Source organism: Chiloscyllium punctatum, chromosome 15 (genome assembly GCF_047496795.1).
Source record: "Chiloscyllium punctatum isolate Juve2018m chromosome 15, sChiPun1.3, whole genome shotgun sequence".
NCBI lineage: Eukaryota > Metazoa > Chordata > Chondrichthyes > Orectolobiformes > Hemiscylliidae > Chiloscyllium > Chiloscyllium punctatum.
The window spans coordinates 7,067,490-7,085,932 of NC_092753.1; the positions used below are offsets into that span (position 1 = coordinate 7,067,490).

Sequence of the window (18,443 nt, forward strand, 5' to 3'; positions counted from 1 at the left end):
CCTCTGCTTTAGAAATATTCATAGAATCTTCCTGCATTATTCCTTGACGAATGGAGTTCCAAAGACTGTTGACTTGAGAGGCTATGGACCAGGATACCCTGATCCCTTTACCTCGTCTGAAGTCGCATGACACCAGATTATGTTCCAACTGGTTTATTTGAAATCGCAAGCTTTCAGAGCGTTGCTTCATTCATCAGGTGAAGTGATTGCACTCTCACCACTCAAGAAGCTTGACAACATCCAAGACGAAGTAATAACTACTTGGCACCACATCCACAATTATCCACTGCCTCCACCTTTGATACTGAGTAGCAGTAGTGTACGCCATCTAAAGATGCAGCATGGAAATTCACTAAAACAGTACCAAATGACCACTACTGTTTAGAAGAATGTGAGCAAATGCTGCCATCTGCATGTGTCCCACAAGCCACTCAGCAAAATGATTTGAAAGTATATCACTGTTCATTCAGTGTTATTGGGTCAGAATAGTCAAACTCACTCTCTAATGGCATTCAGGGTCTAACCCAAACCAATCATGAATGAACTTATTAAAAAACAAAATTCCTCATCCCTAGAACCAATCGTGTCAATCTTTTCACATCCTTCCTGAAGCGTTATGCAAAACTGAATGGAAAAATCCAGTTATGGCTGAATCAGTACTTTATCAAGGTTTATCATAACTTCCTTGCATGAATGCTTTATATTGCTATTTACAGCAGTGTATCCTGTTCTGATTTGCTCATAGCTTTCTCAACCTGTTCTCCCACATGATTGAAATGTGAACATGTACCCTCAAGTTCCTCTGCCCCAGTAACCACACTAGAATTGTACCATTTATTTATTGCCCTCTCATTCTTACTACCAATTTGCACTTTTCTGCACTAAATTCCATTTGTTACTTGTCCATCCATTCTACTACCCATGTTATTTTAAAAGTCTACAACATTTTGTAGGCAAGCCCATTATGTGACACTTTATCAAATGCCTTTTGGCAGTTCACGTGCACCACATCAACCTTCTGACTAACTTGCTTGAGATTTTGATAACCAGGGTAATGAACATATTTTTCATGTGCAAGTTAATGCGATGTTTTCAGATGATGTCATTGAGGGTACAGGCTGTAGATAGGAGAGGCCCTAACAACAGATCTTTGAGATTTATTGCAGGTAATTATGAGGGAACAGCAAGTTATGCCATTACTTGAGATTCTCTGGCTACCATTTACTAACTGAGGAATTGAACTAGATGAGAGCAGTTCCACCAGCTGCATGACAGAGGTGTTGGGGGAGGATGACATAGTTCAGGCAAGTCAAATGCTTCAGACAAGTCAAATAGGATGAGGAAGGAAAGTTGACCTTTGTCGCCATTTCACAGAATGTCATTTGTGCTTCTGGAACAGAGCAGCATGGCATAGGCACTTGATCAGATGGTCTCTATATGTGAGGCAAGGAAGTCCCTATTTATTTAGTCATCAGTGCCCATACCTCTCCTGGGTAGCTGTCTGAAGCTAATCAAGACTATTTGCAAACTTAGTGCTTTAATTGACTTTGAGGTGTCCTTCCAACAATGTGTACACCATCACTGAGACTACCTGTTACCACTTTCTTTGAGGTACCTATTTGAGTTCCTGCCTCCATTCATCTGCAGAAATCCTCATTTATGTCTTTGTTGCCTGTCGAATTGACTACTCAGTACACACTCCCATTTTTTATCTGTTTAAACATACTGTTGTTTAAACTCTGTAAGTAGCCTAATTCAAATCATTCCATGTTCACCTGTCACTCTGGTGCCCACTGAGTCAAGCTCGCTTCCAGTTCCTAAATATCTGCAATTATGTAATCCTTGTCTTTTAACCATCACCAATTAATAATTCTCTCAATGGTAGCCATGTTTTCTGCTGCAAAGTCTCTTAAGTTCTGAAGTTCCCTTAAAAATCCTTAATTTCTCTTCATTCTTCTTTCTTTACCACACGCTGCCCACATTCCAAAAGAGATTTTGTTTTGAAAAGCATTCTGAAGCTTTGATTTTGGGTGGTTTCCTTTTTAATTTTTTTTGGGCTCCTGTGAAATAGCCTTGTATGTGTGTCCCCACCTTAAGTTTGCTCATATAAATGCAAATTTTTTTAAAATAAATGCATTTAATGCTTATTGGATTGAAGAGCATTAACACACCAGCTCGATAGACTTTGGGCTGTAAATTATATTTATTCTTGAGTTTAAAGTATTAATGTATGCAATTCTTATCACAGGATTTACTCACTAGACATAAAGTCATGTGTGGACAGTTCTTAGAACAGAACTATGAACTTGTAAGTAAGCAAAAACCAAGTTGGCATTGGTTTTAAAATTCCTTTGTATTTTAACCTTTATTTTGTGTTTAATGAACTTTTAGAACAAGGAATTTCTGATTTTGGTCAAATTTGGAAATTTTCTTTCAAGGTATTTAATGACTATGAGAAGTTGTTGCATTCAGAAAACTACGTGACAAAAAGGCAGTCTTTAAAGGTAATAAAAATAAATTTGTTTAATTCTGTATTTTAATATTTACAAATATATCCACATTTGTCAAGTCCTTCATTTAGGTTTCCCTCTTTAAAGGAACTCTATCTTTCAGGGTGTTTTAATTTGGTAATAGACTGTCTGAATGACTTTGTATTTGAACATAAGGCTGGACAGCTGATTTGCAACATAAGTATAATTCTTGTCCTGGTTCAGGTTACCATGACGCTGAACCTTGCTCCTGGTCTGAGGTCTGCCTCTTCAATGAGAAAGCAGCTGTATGGTTCTCTTGAATGGAGGTGATTTTAACTTGCTATGGTTTTCCACCCAAATCCTTAGATACCTTTTGGATCAGGTGGAGATTAATCCTTTACAATTTCTTACATAACATGTGGAAATTTGGTCAGATCACATTTGGAGAACTGTGTAGAGTTCTCTCTGTATCAGATAATCATTATAGGGGAACTGAAGAAAGTGCAAAAATAGATTTCCATATATTAACAGCACAAAATGTCTAGCTTTTGAGGAAGATTGAAATTGCTGAGCCTCTTTTCTTTAGAAAAGAGACAACTGATAGCACTTGGTGGGTAGATAAAATTATGAATTGGTTTTGATAGGGAAAATGTAGATAAGTACTTATTGGTCAATGTCTGACCATAGCAAACCGGTTTGATACTGTCTGCAAACTGTCAAATTTGAGAGGTGTTTGACAAGGTAGGCGTAAAGAAGCAATTGTTCAGCAGGATCTGACAATAGCTTGATGCATAATTGACAGTGTCTCCAAGTGGTTGAAATATCAGCTTTATGTAGTTTGTTAAAAATAAATTTGTATCCATGTGTAAAACAGAAGATATACAACTTTGAATATGTTTGTGCAGATCTGAATTACTATTAAAATATTTCACTTTTTTCATAACTGATTTGCTTACTCTGCAGTAATTCGTTCGACAGAACCATTTAAAATTGTTAATTTAACTTTTTAAGACCTATTAAGAGATGGCATTGCATACTTTGGTTTGTTTTTTTGGTATGGGGGTAGAACTGAATCATTGCTACAAAATACATAATGCTGGAAGCATTTGGAGAAAATACATTAGAAGAGACAAATGTTGAAGCTTTTTGTCTTGCACTCAACAGGATGGAAGGAAGCAACAATTTATATTACTTAAGAAAAAATTGCTGATTAGATGGCAAATCAGCTCTGGTCAAAGCATGGCCATGGACAATGTAGCAGGAAATTACTTGTTTAATTAAAATAAGGCACTTCCTCCTACAAGGGTTAGATCCTTGCATATAAAAATTCGTAGCTTTTAGCAAGCTGAAATGACCAATGGATCTGATGTTGGTCATTATATAATTTTTACTAAACTCTGGATCGGTTTAGCAAATATTATCCAATCATGGAATTCACATCTAACATTGTACATCATGTTCCCAGATTTGTAAGCATGAGCTGGTTGAGTAAGGGTACTAATTTGCCTGCGGTAAATAGATGAAGAAATGTGCTGTTTGATATCGTACCCCAATCATTGGAATATACAGACTACCTTATACTTCAGTTTTGAATGAGAAATTGAGTATTAGTGGTGGTTTGAAGCTGCATCCAAATGATTTAGAAATGACTACTGCAAAGCTGACAGTTTGGAAGCCTGACATAAATAGAGGTCCAAACAAACTCAAAGCCATCAGCAACGGCACTGTTAGGTGAGACCAGTGAAGATCTATAGCCAAAGATCTTGTTTTGTGAACAGACAGGAGCCAGTAGAGATTGCTAAAACAGCAATGGGGATTTGTGTGGGATAGAGTGCAATGACAGGATGGAGACATGTCCTTCAAAGTCACTAGTGGTAGCAGTCTTAACTATGGTTTATTACTGTTGCTTAACTTCTCACTGATAATCAGTTTAAGTTCATTTTGATGAACTTGGGGTTTGTATAAGGTCATTTATGTTGTAAACTTTGTATTGTGACTGGATAGTTCTAATCGTTAAGTAATGTTTGCATGGTGCTGCTTATTGGAAGATAATATCCTGTGTTATTTTCAGAGAAGAGTGTAAAGAAACTAAAGGAACAAACAGCTGGAGAAACTCTAGTCTGGCAGCATCTATAGAGTGACAGAGTTAACATTTCAAATCCTCTTCTGCACTGGAGAAGCAATGGGTTATACGTTGTGGAAAGGGAGGGGGAGGGAGCAAGTGGAAAAGATAGTGAAGGTGTACCAGAGCAAAAGGCAAAGGGAGTAAAAAGCAATGAAGAGCACAGGTGTTTAATAGCAAAAAATGGATCAGTTGTACTAAGAGCAAACACAGGCAAACAAGTGGTTGGGAGGAATCAGAATGGATGAGAACCTGAAATTATTTTCCTTATGTTAGAGAATAAATGCTTTAAAGGAAATCTGATTAAAATTTCAAAATCATAGAAGATTTTGTTAGAGTAAATTAGTAGAAACTGTTTTCAGCAGTAGACAAGTCAGACATGACTGCGTCAAGTAATAAGCAAAAGCATCAGAGGTGACAGGAGATGGTAAAGAAAACTCACGCAGTGAGTTGACATGATCTACCTGAGAGAATGGTGGAAGCAGATTCAGTGACTTTCAGAAGAGAATTGAATGATGACTTAGAAAGGAGAAAAGAATCAGGGCTATTGGGAAATAAGGCAAATTGGACTACAATAATTGGCTTTAGAAATGGCATTTAAGGAAAATTACCTCTCTCACTGCTATACTGTTCCATGATTTAATTATTTGAAGCAGGGTTGGAGACCATGATATCATTACATCAAGGCCTGCTTTTATATCCACATTTTAGAGTGGAATCCTCTTGTCTGTCTATTACAGCCCCAATGGGGATGGTGTAATTATAGAATGATCAATTGAGAGTTTTTACTGAAGAATTGATGCAGAGGCTTTTAATCAAATGATCGATGCTTCTTCAGGCAGTGAAATTTTATAACAACCAATATTTTAGTTAATGTATGATGACCTTCTCTACAACCATTGCATGTCAAAACAATGTTGCTCTTTTGGTTATTAAATACTCTACATTCCGGGAAATTGGGAGTTTAGAATAGAGAGGATCTCTTCTTGAATGATTGCCTATGCAGAAGAACTGTATAAATATTTCTATATTATCCCCATAAGATTGTAATAGTTGAGATTAAAGCAGAGTGGAAGGGAAGTCTATTAAAGAAAATAACTTGGGCATTTGTTTTTGGAGAAGTCTGAAACTTTCTAAGAGTTAATTATCTGCGAGGATACTACTACTTAGACCTGTTCATTTCATGTTGTTTTGCTGTGCTTTTCTTCTATCTTTGTTACTTTGAGTTAATTTAAAATCCAAATCTTTTGAATTTTGTCCATTTATTTTTCATACACCTACTCTGTTGAAACCAGTTCTGTGGAAGTCAGCTTGTCATCAATATCTGCCGTGTCTGTGACTTTAGTGCATTATCATTCTTTGGCTTCTCTAAGACATTTCATTAAAGTTTATCAGACCCATCTGCTAACTCCCCTCTTTTTTTGTAATCCCATTCTCATCTGTCCAGATTACAAGACATGCTGCAAGGGAGGGTTTAAACTAGATTGGCAGGGGGTGGGATCCTCAACAGGGAAGCAGGTGTGAGGCTTGAAGGAGATACAATTATCAGAAATAGTAAGTTGAAGAGACAAGTCATGCTGGAACATGACAGGGAACAACGAATGCCTGTTGGATTAAATCACACTTCAAGAAGGCTGACAGGTAAGGCTGATGAACTCAGGATGTGGATAGGTACGTGGGACTGGGATATTATAGCCATTACAGAAACATAGCTAAGGACAGGACAGGACTGGCAGCTTAATGTGCCAGGGTTCAGGTGCTTGAAGTAGAACAGACGTGGTGGAAGGAGGGGGGTGAACTGCATTTTTGATTAAGGTAAGTATCACAGCAGTAATTAGATGATATAACTGGAGAATCATCCAGTGAGGCTTTGTGGGCAGAGGTAAGAAATAAGAAGAGGTTTGTGACATTATTGGGTTTGTGCTATAGGCCCCCCAAGTAGTCAATGGGAATGAGAGGAACAAATATGCAGGAGCAATAGGGTTGTCATAGTAGGGGATTTTTATTTTCCTAACATAGACTGGGATTGCCAGAGTGGTAAGGGCTCAGATGAAGTGGAATTTAGAGTCCTAGAGATGTACAGCACGGAAACAGACCCTTCGGTCCAACCTGTCCATGCCGACCAGATATCCTAACCCAATCTAGTCCCACCTGCCAGCACCCAGCCCATACCCCTCCAAACCCTTCCTATTCATATACCCATCCAAATGTCTTTTAATTGTTGCAATTGTACCAGCCTCCACCACTTCTTTTGGCAGCTCATTCCATACATGTACCACCCTCTGCATGAAAAAGTTGCCCCTTAGGTCCCTTTTATATCTTTCCCCTCTCACCCTAAACCTCTGCCCTCTAGTTCTGGATTCCCCGATCCCAGGGAAAAGACTTTGTCTATTTATCCTATCCATGCCCCTCATAATTTTATAAACCTCTATAAGGTCACCGCTCAGCCCCCGACGCTGCAGGGAAAACAGCCCCATGCCTGTTCAGCCTCTCCCTATAGCTCTAATCTTCCAACCCTGGCAACATCCTTGTAAATTTTTTCTGAACCCTTTCAAGTTTCACAACATCCTTCCGATAGGAAGGAGACCAAAATTGCATGCAATATTCTAATAGTGGCCTAACCAATGTCCTGTACAGCTGCAACATGATCTTCCAACTCCTGTACTCAGTACTCTGACCAATAAAGGAAAGCATACTAAATGCCGCCTTCATTATCCTATCTACCTGTGACTCTATTTTCAAGGAGCTATGAACTTGCACTCCAAGGTCTGTTTGTTCAGCAATGCTGTCTAGGACCTTACCATGAGGTGTATAAGTCCTGCTAAGATTTGCTTTCCCAAAATGCAGCACCTCGCATTTATCTGAATTAAACTCCATCTGCCACTTCTTGGCCCATTGGCCCATCTGATCAAGATCCTGTTGTAATCTAAGGTAACCTTCTTCGCTGTCCACTACACCTCCTATTATGGTGTCATCTGCAAACCTACTAACTATACCTCTTATGCTCGCATCCAAATTATTTATGTAAATGACAAAAAGTAGAGGACGCAGCACCGATCTTTGTGGCACTCCACTGGTCACAGGCCTCCAGCCTGAAAAACAACCCTCCACTGCCACTCTCTGTCTTCTACCTTTGGGCCAGTTCTGCATCCACATGGCTAGTTGTCCCTGTATTCTGTGAGATCTAACTTTGCTAACCAGTCTCCCATGGGGAACCTTGTCAAACACCTTACTGAAGTCCACATAGATCACACCTACTGCTCTGTCCTCATCAATTATCTTTGTTACTACTTCAAAAAACTCACTCAAGTTTATGAGACATGATTTCCCACGCACAAAGCCATGTTGACTATCCCTAATCACTCCTTGCCTTTCCAAATACATGTACAAACTGTCCCTCAGGATTCCCTCCAACAACTTGCCCACCACCAACATCAGGCTCACTGGATTTATTAAGTGCGTTCAGGAAAGTTTCTTCATGCAGGATATACAGGGTCCTACTTGGGAAGTAGGGTAGGACAGGTAACAAAGGTGACCATGGGGGAGCACTTTGAGACCAATGACCACAGTTCTATTAATTTTAAAATAGCTATGGAGAGGGACAAAACTGGTCCACAGGTTCAGGTTCTAAATTGGGGTGTAAAGTGAATTTTGATGGAATTCATACAGGAGCTTGCAGAGGTTAATTGGAATAGTCTGTTTGCAGGCAAAGGGACCTCTGGTAAGTGGGAGGCCTTTAAAAGTGAGGTAAGTAGAGTTCAAGGTATATATGTTCCTGTGAGGGTGAAGGGCAAAATTGGTAGGAATAGGGAACCCTGGATTACATGAGATATTGAGGCTTTGACTAGAAAAAAGGAGGCATCTATCAGGTATAGGCAGCTGGAATCAAGGGAATCCCTCGAGATATACAGGAGTTTACTGAAGAAGGAAATCAGGAGGGCGAAAAGGGGGTACAAGATAGCCTTGTTTGAGAAGATTAGGATGATTCCAAAGAGGATCTTTAAGTATATTAAAGGAAAAAGAATAACTAGAGAGAGAATAGCACCCCTCAAGGACTAAAGTGGACATGTATGTGTTGCTGCGGGAGAGGTCTTCAATGAATATTTCTTCTGTGTTTACCATAGAGAAAGACATGAAGACTTGGGAGCTTAGTTGTGATATCTCGGGGATAGTCCATTTCACAGTAGAGGTGGTGTTGGATGTATTAGAATGAATGAAGGTGAATAAATCTCCTGGCCCTGGCCAGATATATCCAAGAACATTGCAAGAGGCTAGAGAAGAAATTGCGGGGGCTCTGGCTGATATTTTTGCATCATCGTTAGCCACAGGATGAGGTCACGAAAGATAGAAGGGTAGCGAATGTTGTGTCATTATTTAAAAGGGGCTGCAAAGAAAAGCCTGGGAACTGTAGACCAGTAAGCTTAACAACTGTGGTGGGTAAGGTACTTGAGAAGATGCTGAGGGATAAGATATACATGCATTCGGAAAGGCAGGGTTTGATAAATAGTAGTTAGCATGGCTTTGTGAGTGGGAGATCATGCTCATAAATTTGTTAGAGTTCCTTGATAAAGTGACCAGGAAGGTTGACGAGGGCAGGGCAGTAGATGTAGTCTGTATGGATTTCACTAAAGCCTTTGATAAGGTTCCACATGGTAGGCTGCTCTGGATGGTTAGATTACATGGAATCCAGGGGAGCTGGCAAATTGGATACAAAATTGGTTTGAAGATAGGAAGCAGAGGGTAATAGTGGAAGTATGCTTGTCGGACTGGAGGCCTGTGGAGTGGTTCAGGGGTCGGTGCTGGGCTCATTGTTGTTTATCTATACCAATAATTTAGATGAGATTGTACAAGGCATGGTTAGTAAGTTTGCTGATGACACTAAAATGGGCAGTGGACAGTGAGGGAGGTTATCAGAAATTGCAGCAGGACCTTGATCAGCTGGGGAAGTGGGCTGAGAAATGGCAAATGGAGTTTGATATAGATAAGTGTGAGATCTTACCTTGATTTAACTTTCCAAAGTATAAGAGTTTCATGGTGAATGGTAAGGCCTTTAGAAGTATTGTGGAACAGAGGGATTTTGGAGTTCATGTTCACAGTTCTCTGAAAGTGGAGTCACCAGTAGACAGGCAGTGAAGAAGGGTTTTGGCACACTGGCCTTCATCAGTCAAGGCTTTGAGTATAGAATTGAGAAGCTTCATGTGCAGTTACACAGGACATTAGTGAGGCAGTATTTGGAGTATTGTATTCAGTTTTGGTCACCTTGTTATAGAAAGGATGTTATGAAACTGAAAAGAGTGTCGAAGAAATTTACAAGAATGTTGCCTGGACTTAATGGTCTGAGTTATAGGGAGAGGTTGGACAAGCAAGGGCTTTTTTCTTTAAAGGCTGGGAGACTGAGGGGGAACCTGATAGATAGGAAAGGTTTAGAAGAATATGGGCCAAATTTAGTGAAATCATGTTGGAGTGGATGGACATTTTGGTCGGCATAGACCAGTTTGGGCCAAAGAGCCTGTCTCTGTGCTGTTGGACTCTATGACTATATGAATATCCTTTCCTTCCACTTCTACATGCTCACTCTTTTTCTCATTTAAATATTGTGAACATTATGTACCAATATGGATCAGTTTCAATTTGCACATTAACCGTCATTTCTGTCTTCACAGCACTGTCTAACAAAATTCTTCCTGCCTCAGGCAATTAGGAAGCTACAACGACCCCCCATTGATGCAACCAATCAATCAAACCCATCTTTTAGCCATTAGCATACTATTATCCTGTCATCTCTTCACAAGCATAGAACTGGAGTAAACTGTAAACAACCTGATTCAAACATCAGTCTTGCAGAGATTACGCCACTAAAGCCCTGTGTGCTGAGAATGTGCACATTGTTCTCCTATGGTCTGTAATGTTCACTGTTCAAACTGTTCCTATGGTTACACTATTCCATTTAATCCTCAGCCCTTTATGCAAGTTAGTTATTTGTGAGATTTATATTTTCTTTTCTGCAGCTTTCTATGAATTTGGCCTGCATTTATCTTAGTATTTTGTCGTATAATTCTGACATCCAGTTTATAATTTTTCCTTGAAATCTAACCATATCTTAAGACCTGTGTAAGTTGCATCCCAGGTACTTGGCTTTGTTCTTTTCTCAAAGTGCAGGTAACTAATCCCCGTAATTATCCTCGGTACATTGCTTTGCACATCCTCCTCAACACCCAAACTATGAACCAGTGCGCAGAACTGTATGCAACATCCAAGGACACTTACCAGAGGTTTTACAAAATTATCGCTTGCTGCAACTCATATTTTGTTTTGACCCCTAATATAATAATTAATGACCTTTTTATTTATTGCCAAGCCTATTGGTAAAGGCATTTTATGGTGCAAGTTAATTTGTAAATCTACAAATTTGTGAATTTTTGCTTTGAGTGTGATGCTGTGTTGTGTACTGCTGTATGACTTTTTTTTCCTGTTGCTTGTCAAGCTTGTGGGAGAACTGCTTTTGGACAGACACAACTTTACAGTTATGACAAGGTATATCAGCAAACCTGAAAACCTCAAACTCATGATGAACCTCCTAAAGGACCAAAGTAGGAATATTCAATTTGAGGCTTTTCATGTATTCAAGGTGAGTTGTTATGACTTTTTTAAAAATAAAGGCTGATGTGGAACAAATACTATTTAACCACCTAGTAGATTTTTTAAAAAATCAGTAATTAGTTATTGTTTCAAAAATAATCTTTCTTGAATACGTTCATCCCTTTTAGACTCTGATGTGGAGGTGCTGGTGTTGGACCTGAGTGGAGAAAGTCAAATAAACCTGTTGGACTATAACCTGGCGTTGTGATTTTTGCCTTTTACTCTAGATTGAGTATAACCTGATTTGTTGAAGGAGGTTGATGGTAGTATTAAATAGCCTGATCCCTGAGCTTTTTTTTGGATTGAATCAGTTCTAGATTTTAACATTTGAATGCATCCTGTTGAGTTCTTACAGATGTGATACACCAAGCATCCAGCTAGCTATTCATGCACTCTAAGTTTGAGTCATTATAAAGGATTATTAGTTATTGGACACTAAAGGTTTTCCAACAATAAATTTGGCACGATTCCAGCTATTAGTTGCTGATTAGTTATGTGGGTCTGAAGTTCTGAAATTGCTACATCTACCTCTCTCGCCTCCTTTTGCTTCTTGAAGTGTGACTAAATATATAGTCATGTATCTCCTTTGACTTCATGTCAGTTTTTGACTTGGAGCGCTCTTCTGAAAATCCTTGAGATGCTCTACTACATTAAAGACCAAGATAGTTGTTGCATGAACTAATCGTGGTGAATCACAGTGGTTTGGTAGCTCATTCCTTATGAAGAGCTTTTGCCCAAAACGTCGATTTTACTGCTCCTCGGATGCTGCCTGACCTGCTGTGCTTTTCCTGCATCACACTCTCGACAGTGTTTGTTGTTGAGTTAAAGAATAAAGTTATTTTCTAGTGTTAACTTAGCCAGAAAGCCAATGGTTTGATTCACAGTCCATGCTGAGTTACTTTAACCAGCAGTGGGCATCTGTAAGTCTCCATGTGCCCTTCAACACAGGGATATCTTGTACTTTGTTTATAAAGCTGAAATGTAGATATAGGTCTTGTAAGAAAGGCTGGAATTGGGTGTGGTGTATATGAATCATTTTTTCTCTCCTCATCAAGTAACTTAGAGACACACGCTGCCTTGGCCCCCTTGGGTGAAATAGTAGAAATATGCCCCATAATTGTCAATATCTTATTTGAAACCTTAAAAATGGGTTCTTCTGTTCCATATATGAAGAGAATACATAGGATAGTTGTGGATGGCAGGAAATGCTGATCTAGCCAATGATGCCCACTTCCTCTGAATAATCTTTTTAAAAATAAACTATTTCACTTATTAGGAAGTCCTGCATTCTCACTACACTTTTTGATTTAATAGAAATGGGTTTTAGTTTTCACACCCTATCAATTCTGCTGACTCATTATCTCATCAGGGTTAATTAATTGAGCCAGTTTCTTACTGCCCTTTAAATTGCGTTATTTAGTCTATGATTACTTCTCTTTCAACATTTCCATTGGTATCCTGATGTGAAAAGCACTTCAATGTTTCACTGAAACCCAGAGAAATGACAACTGGAAGGATGAAGAGCAGCTAGGCCTTGAATTCTGGCCTTCCAGCCTAGAGGTGGAACACTACACTAACAAAAGCCCCATTTACAGCTGTTCTACAATTAGTAAGATGCAGAACTGCTCCATGTTAAAGGTTTCATAGACATTTATTGTAGTGTTCTGTGGTTTTGGTTGACCAGCTCACTGATGGCAAACTCAAATCCCCTCATGGTGGGTTGTGAAATGAAATGAATGCATTTGTTAATTTGTTGATTATAAGCAGAAAAGAAAAATCAGTGCCCTATTCTCTGCCTGCCCTACACAATACTTGTCTACAATTGTTAATGTCCCATAAAGCAACTGGCAAGGATCCAAAATCCACCACCACCTTCTCAGTCAGAATGGTATAAGTTTAGCCTGAACAGCATTGCCCACACCCTGAGAAGGTTTTTTTTTGGCAGTTTTTAAAAATCAAAACAATAATTTATTGTTCGTTCTTTTTTTAAAATTTAATTTAAATTTTAAAATGAAACTTTTACATGAGGTTTTCAGTCAAGACCATTTGAGTACTTATGATGAACAAACTCCCATGTCACAACTGGAGCAAAGAATACCCCCTTGCACCTTCCCCCAACACCCTGCATTCCTCCCCCTCCATGATACATGCACCTCCCCCCACACACTGCATCTCACATGCACACTCACCCTCAACCCCTGCCACTGCGCGTGCGCGTACACACACAAACACCCCCCCCCCCCTCCCCCCGTGCACTCCACTAATATCACAAAAGCACACCATTTACAAAAACTTTTCCGATTTGAATTGGCCGTTTGTCAATTCCATCCCAATGTTAATACTCCATGCATCCTTTCTCCAACCTAACCCTCCTTCCTCTAAACCGATCAGCATCTCTTTATTTGTTTCTTTCAACTTCATGTCTAGTTTTTTTTCCTATCAATGCTGTGTCTTGGGTAAAGAATACAGTGCATTAATGGTCATGGTACAGGACTAGCAATCCAGAGATCTGGACTAATGTTTCAGTATCAGGAATTCAAATTCACAGCTGTTGGAGACATTAAATTTGTTTAATTATGAAATAAATAAATAGATCTGAATTTTTTAAAAAGTCAATAATGGTGAATATCATTAAGTAAAGGCATCTGTTTCACTAATTTCCAAATCTTCCATTCTTGCCTGATCTGCTCTACATGTGACTCCAGGTTTTCAGCAATTGATTCTTAACTGCCCTCTGAAATGGCATAGCAAACGACTTACTTGAGTGAACCTTTACCATACTGGCCATAGTGGTGCAAGAAGACAGTTTTTTTCAGTACCTTTTCTAGGACAGTTGTGGATGGCAGGAAATGCTGATCTAGCCAATGATGCCCACTTCCTCTGAATAATCTTTTTAAAAATAAACTATTTCACTTATTAGGAAGTCCTGCATTTTCACCACAAAAAGTTCCTTTTTAATTGTTTAGTAATCATTGTCTTTCTTTGGCTGGAAGCTTTACTTTCCACCAAGTGGAAACACGCATTTCTTTAAAAATGAACCCTGTGTTGTATTTTGCGTTTTTAACCTCATTGCTGGTCTGACGTTCATTTTCAGTTTGTGGAGCTTTGTGTACAAATTGGCTGCTGCATTAGCTGATATACAGTTGCCAGCAATGTGTTTTTTTTTTGCATGGATAGTCAGTATTACATACCCTGTGCACTCTGAACATGAAAGGGCTATGCTATTAGCTGTTCTGTCAGTGGGTGGGTGGACATAAAATTAAACACACTTGATTAAGGTTAGGGAAAATTGTGAGCATGATGTGAGTTTGCTTAAACTGCCCGTCTCTTGCTTTTTCTGGAGCTTCTTCAATACCAGCCTGCCCCTCTGAGATCCTTACACACTTTCAGTTTGGCTGCTTGTACATTCTCAGTGATCACAGTCCCACTGTTGACAGCTGTGCTTTCAGCTGCCAAAGTCTGAAACTCTAGAGCTTTCTATCTAAACATCTCTTGCTCTCTGCTTCAACAGCTGTCCGCCTTTTAGGTTGTTCATTTAAACCTATCTGTTTAAAACCAAGAATTGTGGATGCCTCAAGTCTGAAACAAGACTAGTTCTGATGAAGGGTCATTGAACTCGAAACAACTCTGCTTTCTGTCAACAGTTGCTGCCAGACTTGCTGAGTTTCTCCCAGCAATTTCTGCTTTTGTCTTTGAACAAGTGTTTAGTCACCTATGTTTTGCTTATGTTAAACATGTAATAGAAATCCAAGTTTTTGTGCACAACAGGATTACAAGCGGTAAATTCAGTCAGGGAGAACAGAGTTTAAGGAGGAGAACAACATAATATTGGCACTCTTAAAGATTAATGACAGCATGAGCACGCATAACTTTTCATAACTTTTTCTCTGGGTGAAAGGCAGGGTCATAGAAGATTATTCTGCCAAAGCATACCATAGCCCCCTTAACAGAAGTTAGAATTGTGTTCTGTTGATGTGGGCAGTCTGTATTTTTGTCTCTGCCAGCCGTGCAGCAAGACAATAAAGCACACAATAAAGCAGGAGCTGAGGGAACAGCCTGGCTAGGAACTCCAGTTGTTCTCTTTGCTATATACTTTAATACCCATTTATATAATAGCATAATTATTCTAGTCAAAATATACTTTTGGATTAAAAAAATGCAGCTGAAAGATAATATATGTATTACTTCAGAGGTTAGTATTTGTCTCTGTGAATATTTAAAGTTAAACTAAGTCCTGATTTAGCAGAACTGTACAACTCATGTCTGGGCTCTTTGTACTGATGATAACATTTCAATGCCAGTTCATTTATTTATTCATTCATGTAGGATAAAATTCTTCCAGCTGTGATACCTATATTTTGGCAGAAGTTGCCTTTTGGGTTTAACCTGTAGAACGTTTTTAACCAAAGTGTGGTGAGGACATTTTACAATAAATTTCTAACTTTGTACTCTATTGGCTGGGAAGCACTTTAGGGTATTCTGAGGCTATGAAACAATGCTATGGAAATGCAAATTAGAATTAGAATCCTTACATTGTGGAAATAGGCCTTTTGGCCCAACAAGTCACACTGACCCTCTGAAGAATTCCCCATTACTCTACGTTTACCCCTGACTAGTGCACCTAATCGACACATTCCTGAACACTATGGGCAATTTAGCATGGCCAGTTCACCTAACCTGTACATTTTTGGATTGTGGGAGGAAACCCACGCAGACGTGGGGAGAATGTGCAAACTCTACACAGAGAGTTGCCCGAGGCTGGAATCGAACCCGAGTCCCCGGTGCTGTGAGGCAGCAGTGCTAACCACTAAGCCACCATGTCGCTCTGTCAGTGGGAAGAGTGGAGGGGATAGGTGAGTAGAAAGATGGACATGTCAGGTCAGGGAATCTTTAAGGAGAAAATTTGATAGAAAGTAACTAAAATCTTGTAAATTATAACGTTTTAACAATTGGATATTTCGGCCATTGGAAGACAACCAATGTTAACAATATTTTTCTTAAACTGTTTTGTTTAGTTCATTGTTTAAACTGCAAAACATCTTTATTAAAATTACTGTTGCAGAAAAACCAAGAAGTCTTCTTTCAATTGGAATAGATCACAATCCCACATAAATATCACCTCAAGTCTGCCATAACACAGCATGAATGTCTCTTGGTACCCAGGCAGCTGAAAGTAATTGTCATTCTAACTGAAATTTTATTCTGTCATTCTGATGTGATGTAGAATGTAGTGTACAGTTTGATTTTCTATGCTGGTCCACTGTAAAATTGGTGGTGTATAAGTTCTGTTCTGCTATGTTTAAAGTGCCCAGTGTCCTACCAAGGGAAACAAAACCTTTTCCCTATAGCTTTGAGTTTTATGATTTGAGCGTCCTCATCCAAAATCATGTAAATCTAATGGATGTGAACAGATTGCATTAAGCCACAGGAGAACTAGGGATGTAATGAATAAAACAAGCTGCAAGCAGCTATAAGAGTACTTGTTTAGCTTGCTAAATCCCCAGTTCATGCAGCAAGCTATGATTTGTGAAATATTAATTTAAAAATTTAGAATTTGGTGAGGCAGGGTGATACCAAGGGCTTCGGCTTGATACCATGATTTTCAACATGACATTTGAACATCGTGGGACTAACTGCATTGCCTAATTTGTATATTGATCTTTCCCTTTGCTCTTTCTAGGTTTTTGTGGCAAATCCCAATAAAACGCAACCTATTCTGGACATCCTGTTGAAAAACCAGACCAAACTCATAGAGTTCCTTAGTCAGTTTCAAGCAGACAGAACAGATGATGATCAGTTTAATGATGAAAAGTCCTATTTGATCAAACAAATCAGGGATTTGAAAAGACCAGCACCTCAACAGTCGTAACACATTTGGTGATAGGAAGTTACATCAGTGAATGGAGCTTTAACTATTTACCGCACCTGTGTACAATTTGATTACATTTCTTTATAGGGAAGGGATTGTGTAGTAACAGTAACTCACTTCTAATATTTATATATGATAAAACTAATTTTATTCATGCATATTGTCTTTGAGTGCCTGTATATTAGTTTGTTTTTCCTCTTACATCTATGGCTGTTTGTAAGTTTAGGAGTTTACATACTCGTACGGTAGCAGTGATTCTTTGCCCTGCTAGTTTTAAATTTTTAAGTGACCATGCCTGGGATTTTTTTAGCGAGTGTTTGATTAGTTGGCAACAGCCTTGGTGGCTTTGATCTTGTTTGCTACTGTATTACTATGTAAATTAGTTTTTATTTTGAGTATGTTTATCACTATGGATAAGGCAAAGTCTGCAGTGCTATCTGTTCACCATGGTAAATGCACAGAGCTTGCTACTTTTTAAATGATTCTGACTTGCTTTAAGAATGGGCTTCCTAAATCATCTTGACTTGATCCTGTTGAAAGTTTCCACACTGCATTAGATTAGAGGTCTAAGGTATGTAAGCTTAATGTCAAGAGCAGACACCCTACGTCTATCCATGTAAACCTACTCCTTTATATTGGTACACAATTTTTATTGTGAACAAGTCAGCTTAAATTGGTAAAGAATGATTGGTGAGTCTTTATGTAGAAATGTCCCAGTCATTATTTTATTTGCTTGGAAGGGGTCAAGCTGTAATTTAATTTTATGGTTGCACATATTGTTTTTCTTTCCAAAACGTGTAATTGTACATATGTGGTTGCATTCAATGAATACTCGTTACACTGTATGGCTGCATTTAGAAGTAATTGCTCTGATGGTCAGCTCTTCACAATCACAAAACAGCCTAATTTGAGTACTTTTTAAATAAAAGACATTAAAATAATGAAAAGCTTAATCAGTTTTTTTGTGTTAAATGATTTATGCTTTGCCAAAATTATTTTACTTGGGTTCACTTTTAAAGATAGAATGTGAATTCTGTATTATTTTGAGGGGTTATTTGCTCGTTAAATTGCTAATCATATGTTTTTGCATTTCAAGTCAGATGCTTTGGGGAAATTCTTTCTGTACCGCCACTACGAAGTTGTGAAACATTGTACCAGCCTTATTACTGAAGTAAACAATCTGGAGAGTACATCAGATTAAATTGTTTATTCCAGTGGTGAGCCAGTATGCAAAATTTGTGTGGACATGGTTTAAAAATTAAAAGGAAACATACTGATTTAAGGCTGCATTTTTGGTCTACTGTGGTGCTTTTAAGTTATGAGACGATATTGCAGTTTTATA

The 18,443-nt window shown here is 38.6% G+C and overlaps 1 protein-coding gene across 1 annotated transcript in view; it reads left to right on the forward strand.

The window, feature by feature from the left end:
* Positions 1 to 18,390, forward strand: part of cab39l (calcium binding protein 39-like) — a 77,840-nt gene extending 59,450 nt beyond the window's left edge. The window contains exons 6-9 of the mRNA XM_072584552.1: positions 2,249 to 2,308; positions 2,439 to 2,504; positions 11,078 to 11,221; positions 16,913 to 18,390. Of these exons, the coding sequence (XP_072440653.1) occupies positions 2,249 to 2,308; positions 2,439 to 2,504; positions 11,078 to 11,221; positions 16,913 to 17,101 (459 nt within the window). The 3' untranslated portion in view covers positions 17,102 to 18,390. The remainder of the gene's footprint in view (positions 1 to 2,248; positions 2,309 to 2,438; positions 2,505 to 11,077; positions 11,222 to 16,912) is intronic.
* The last annotated feature ends 53 nt before the right edge of the window (positions 18,391 to 18,443 follow it).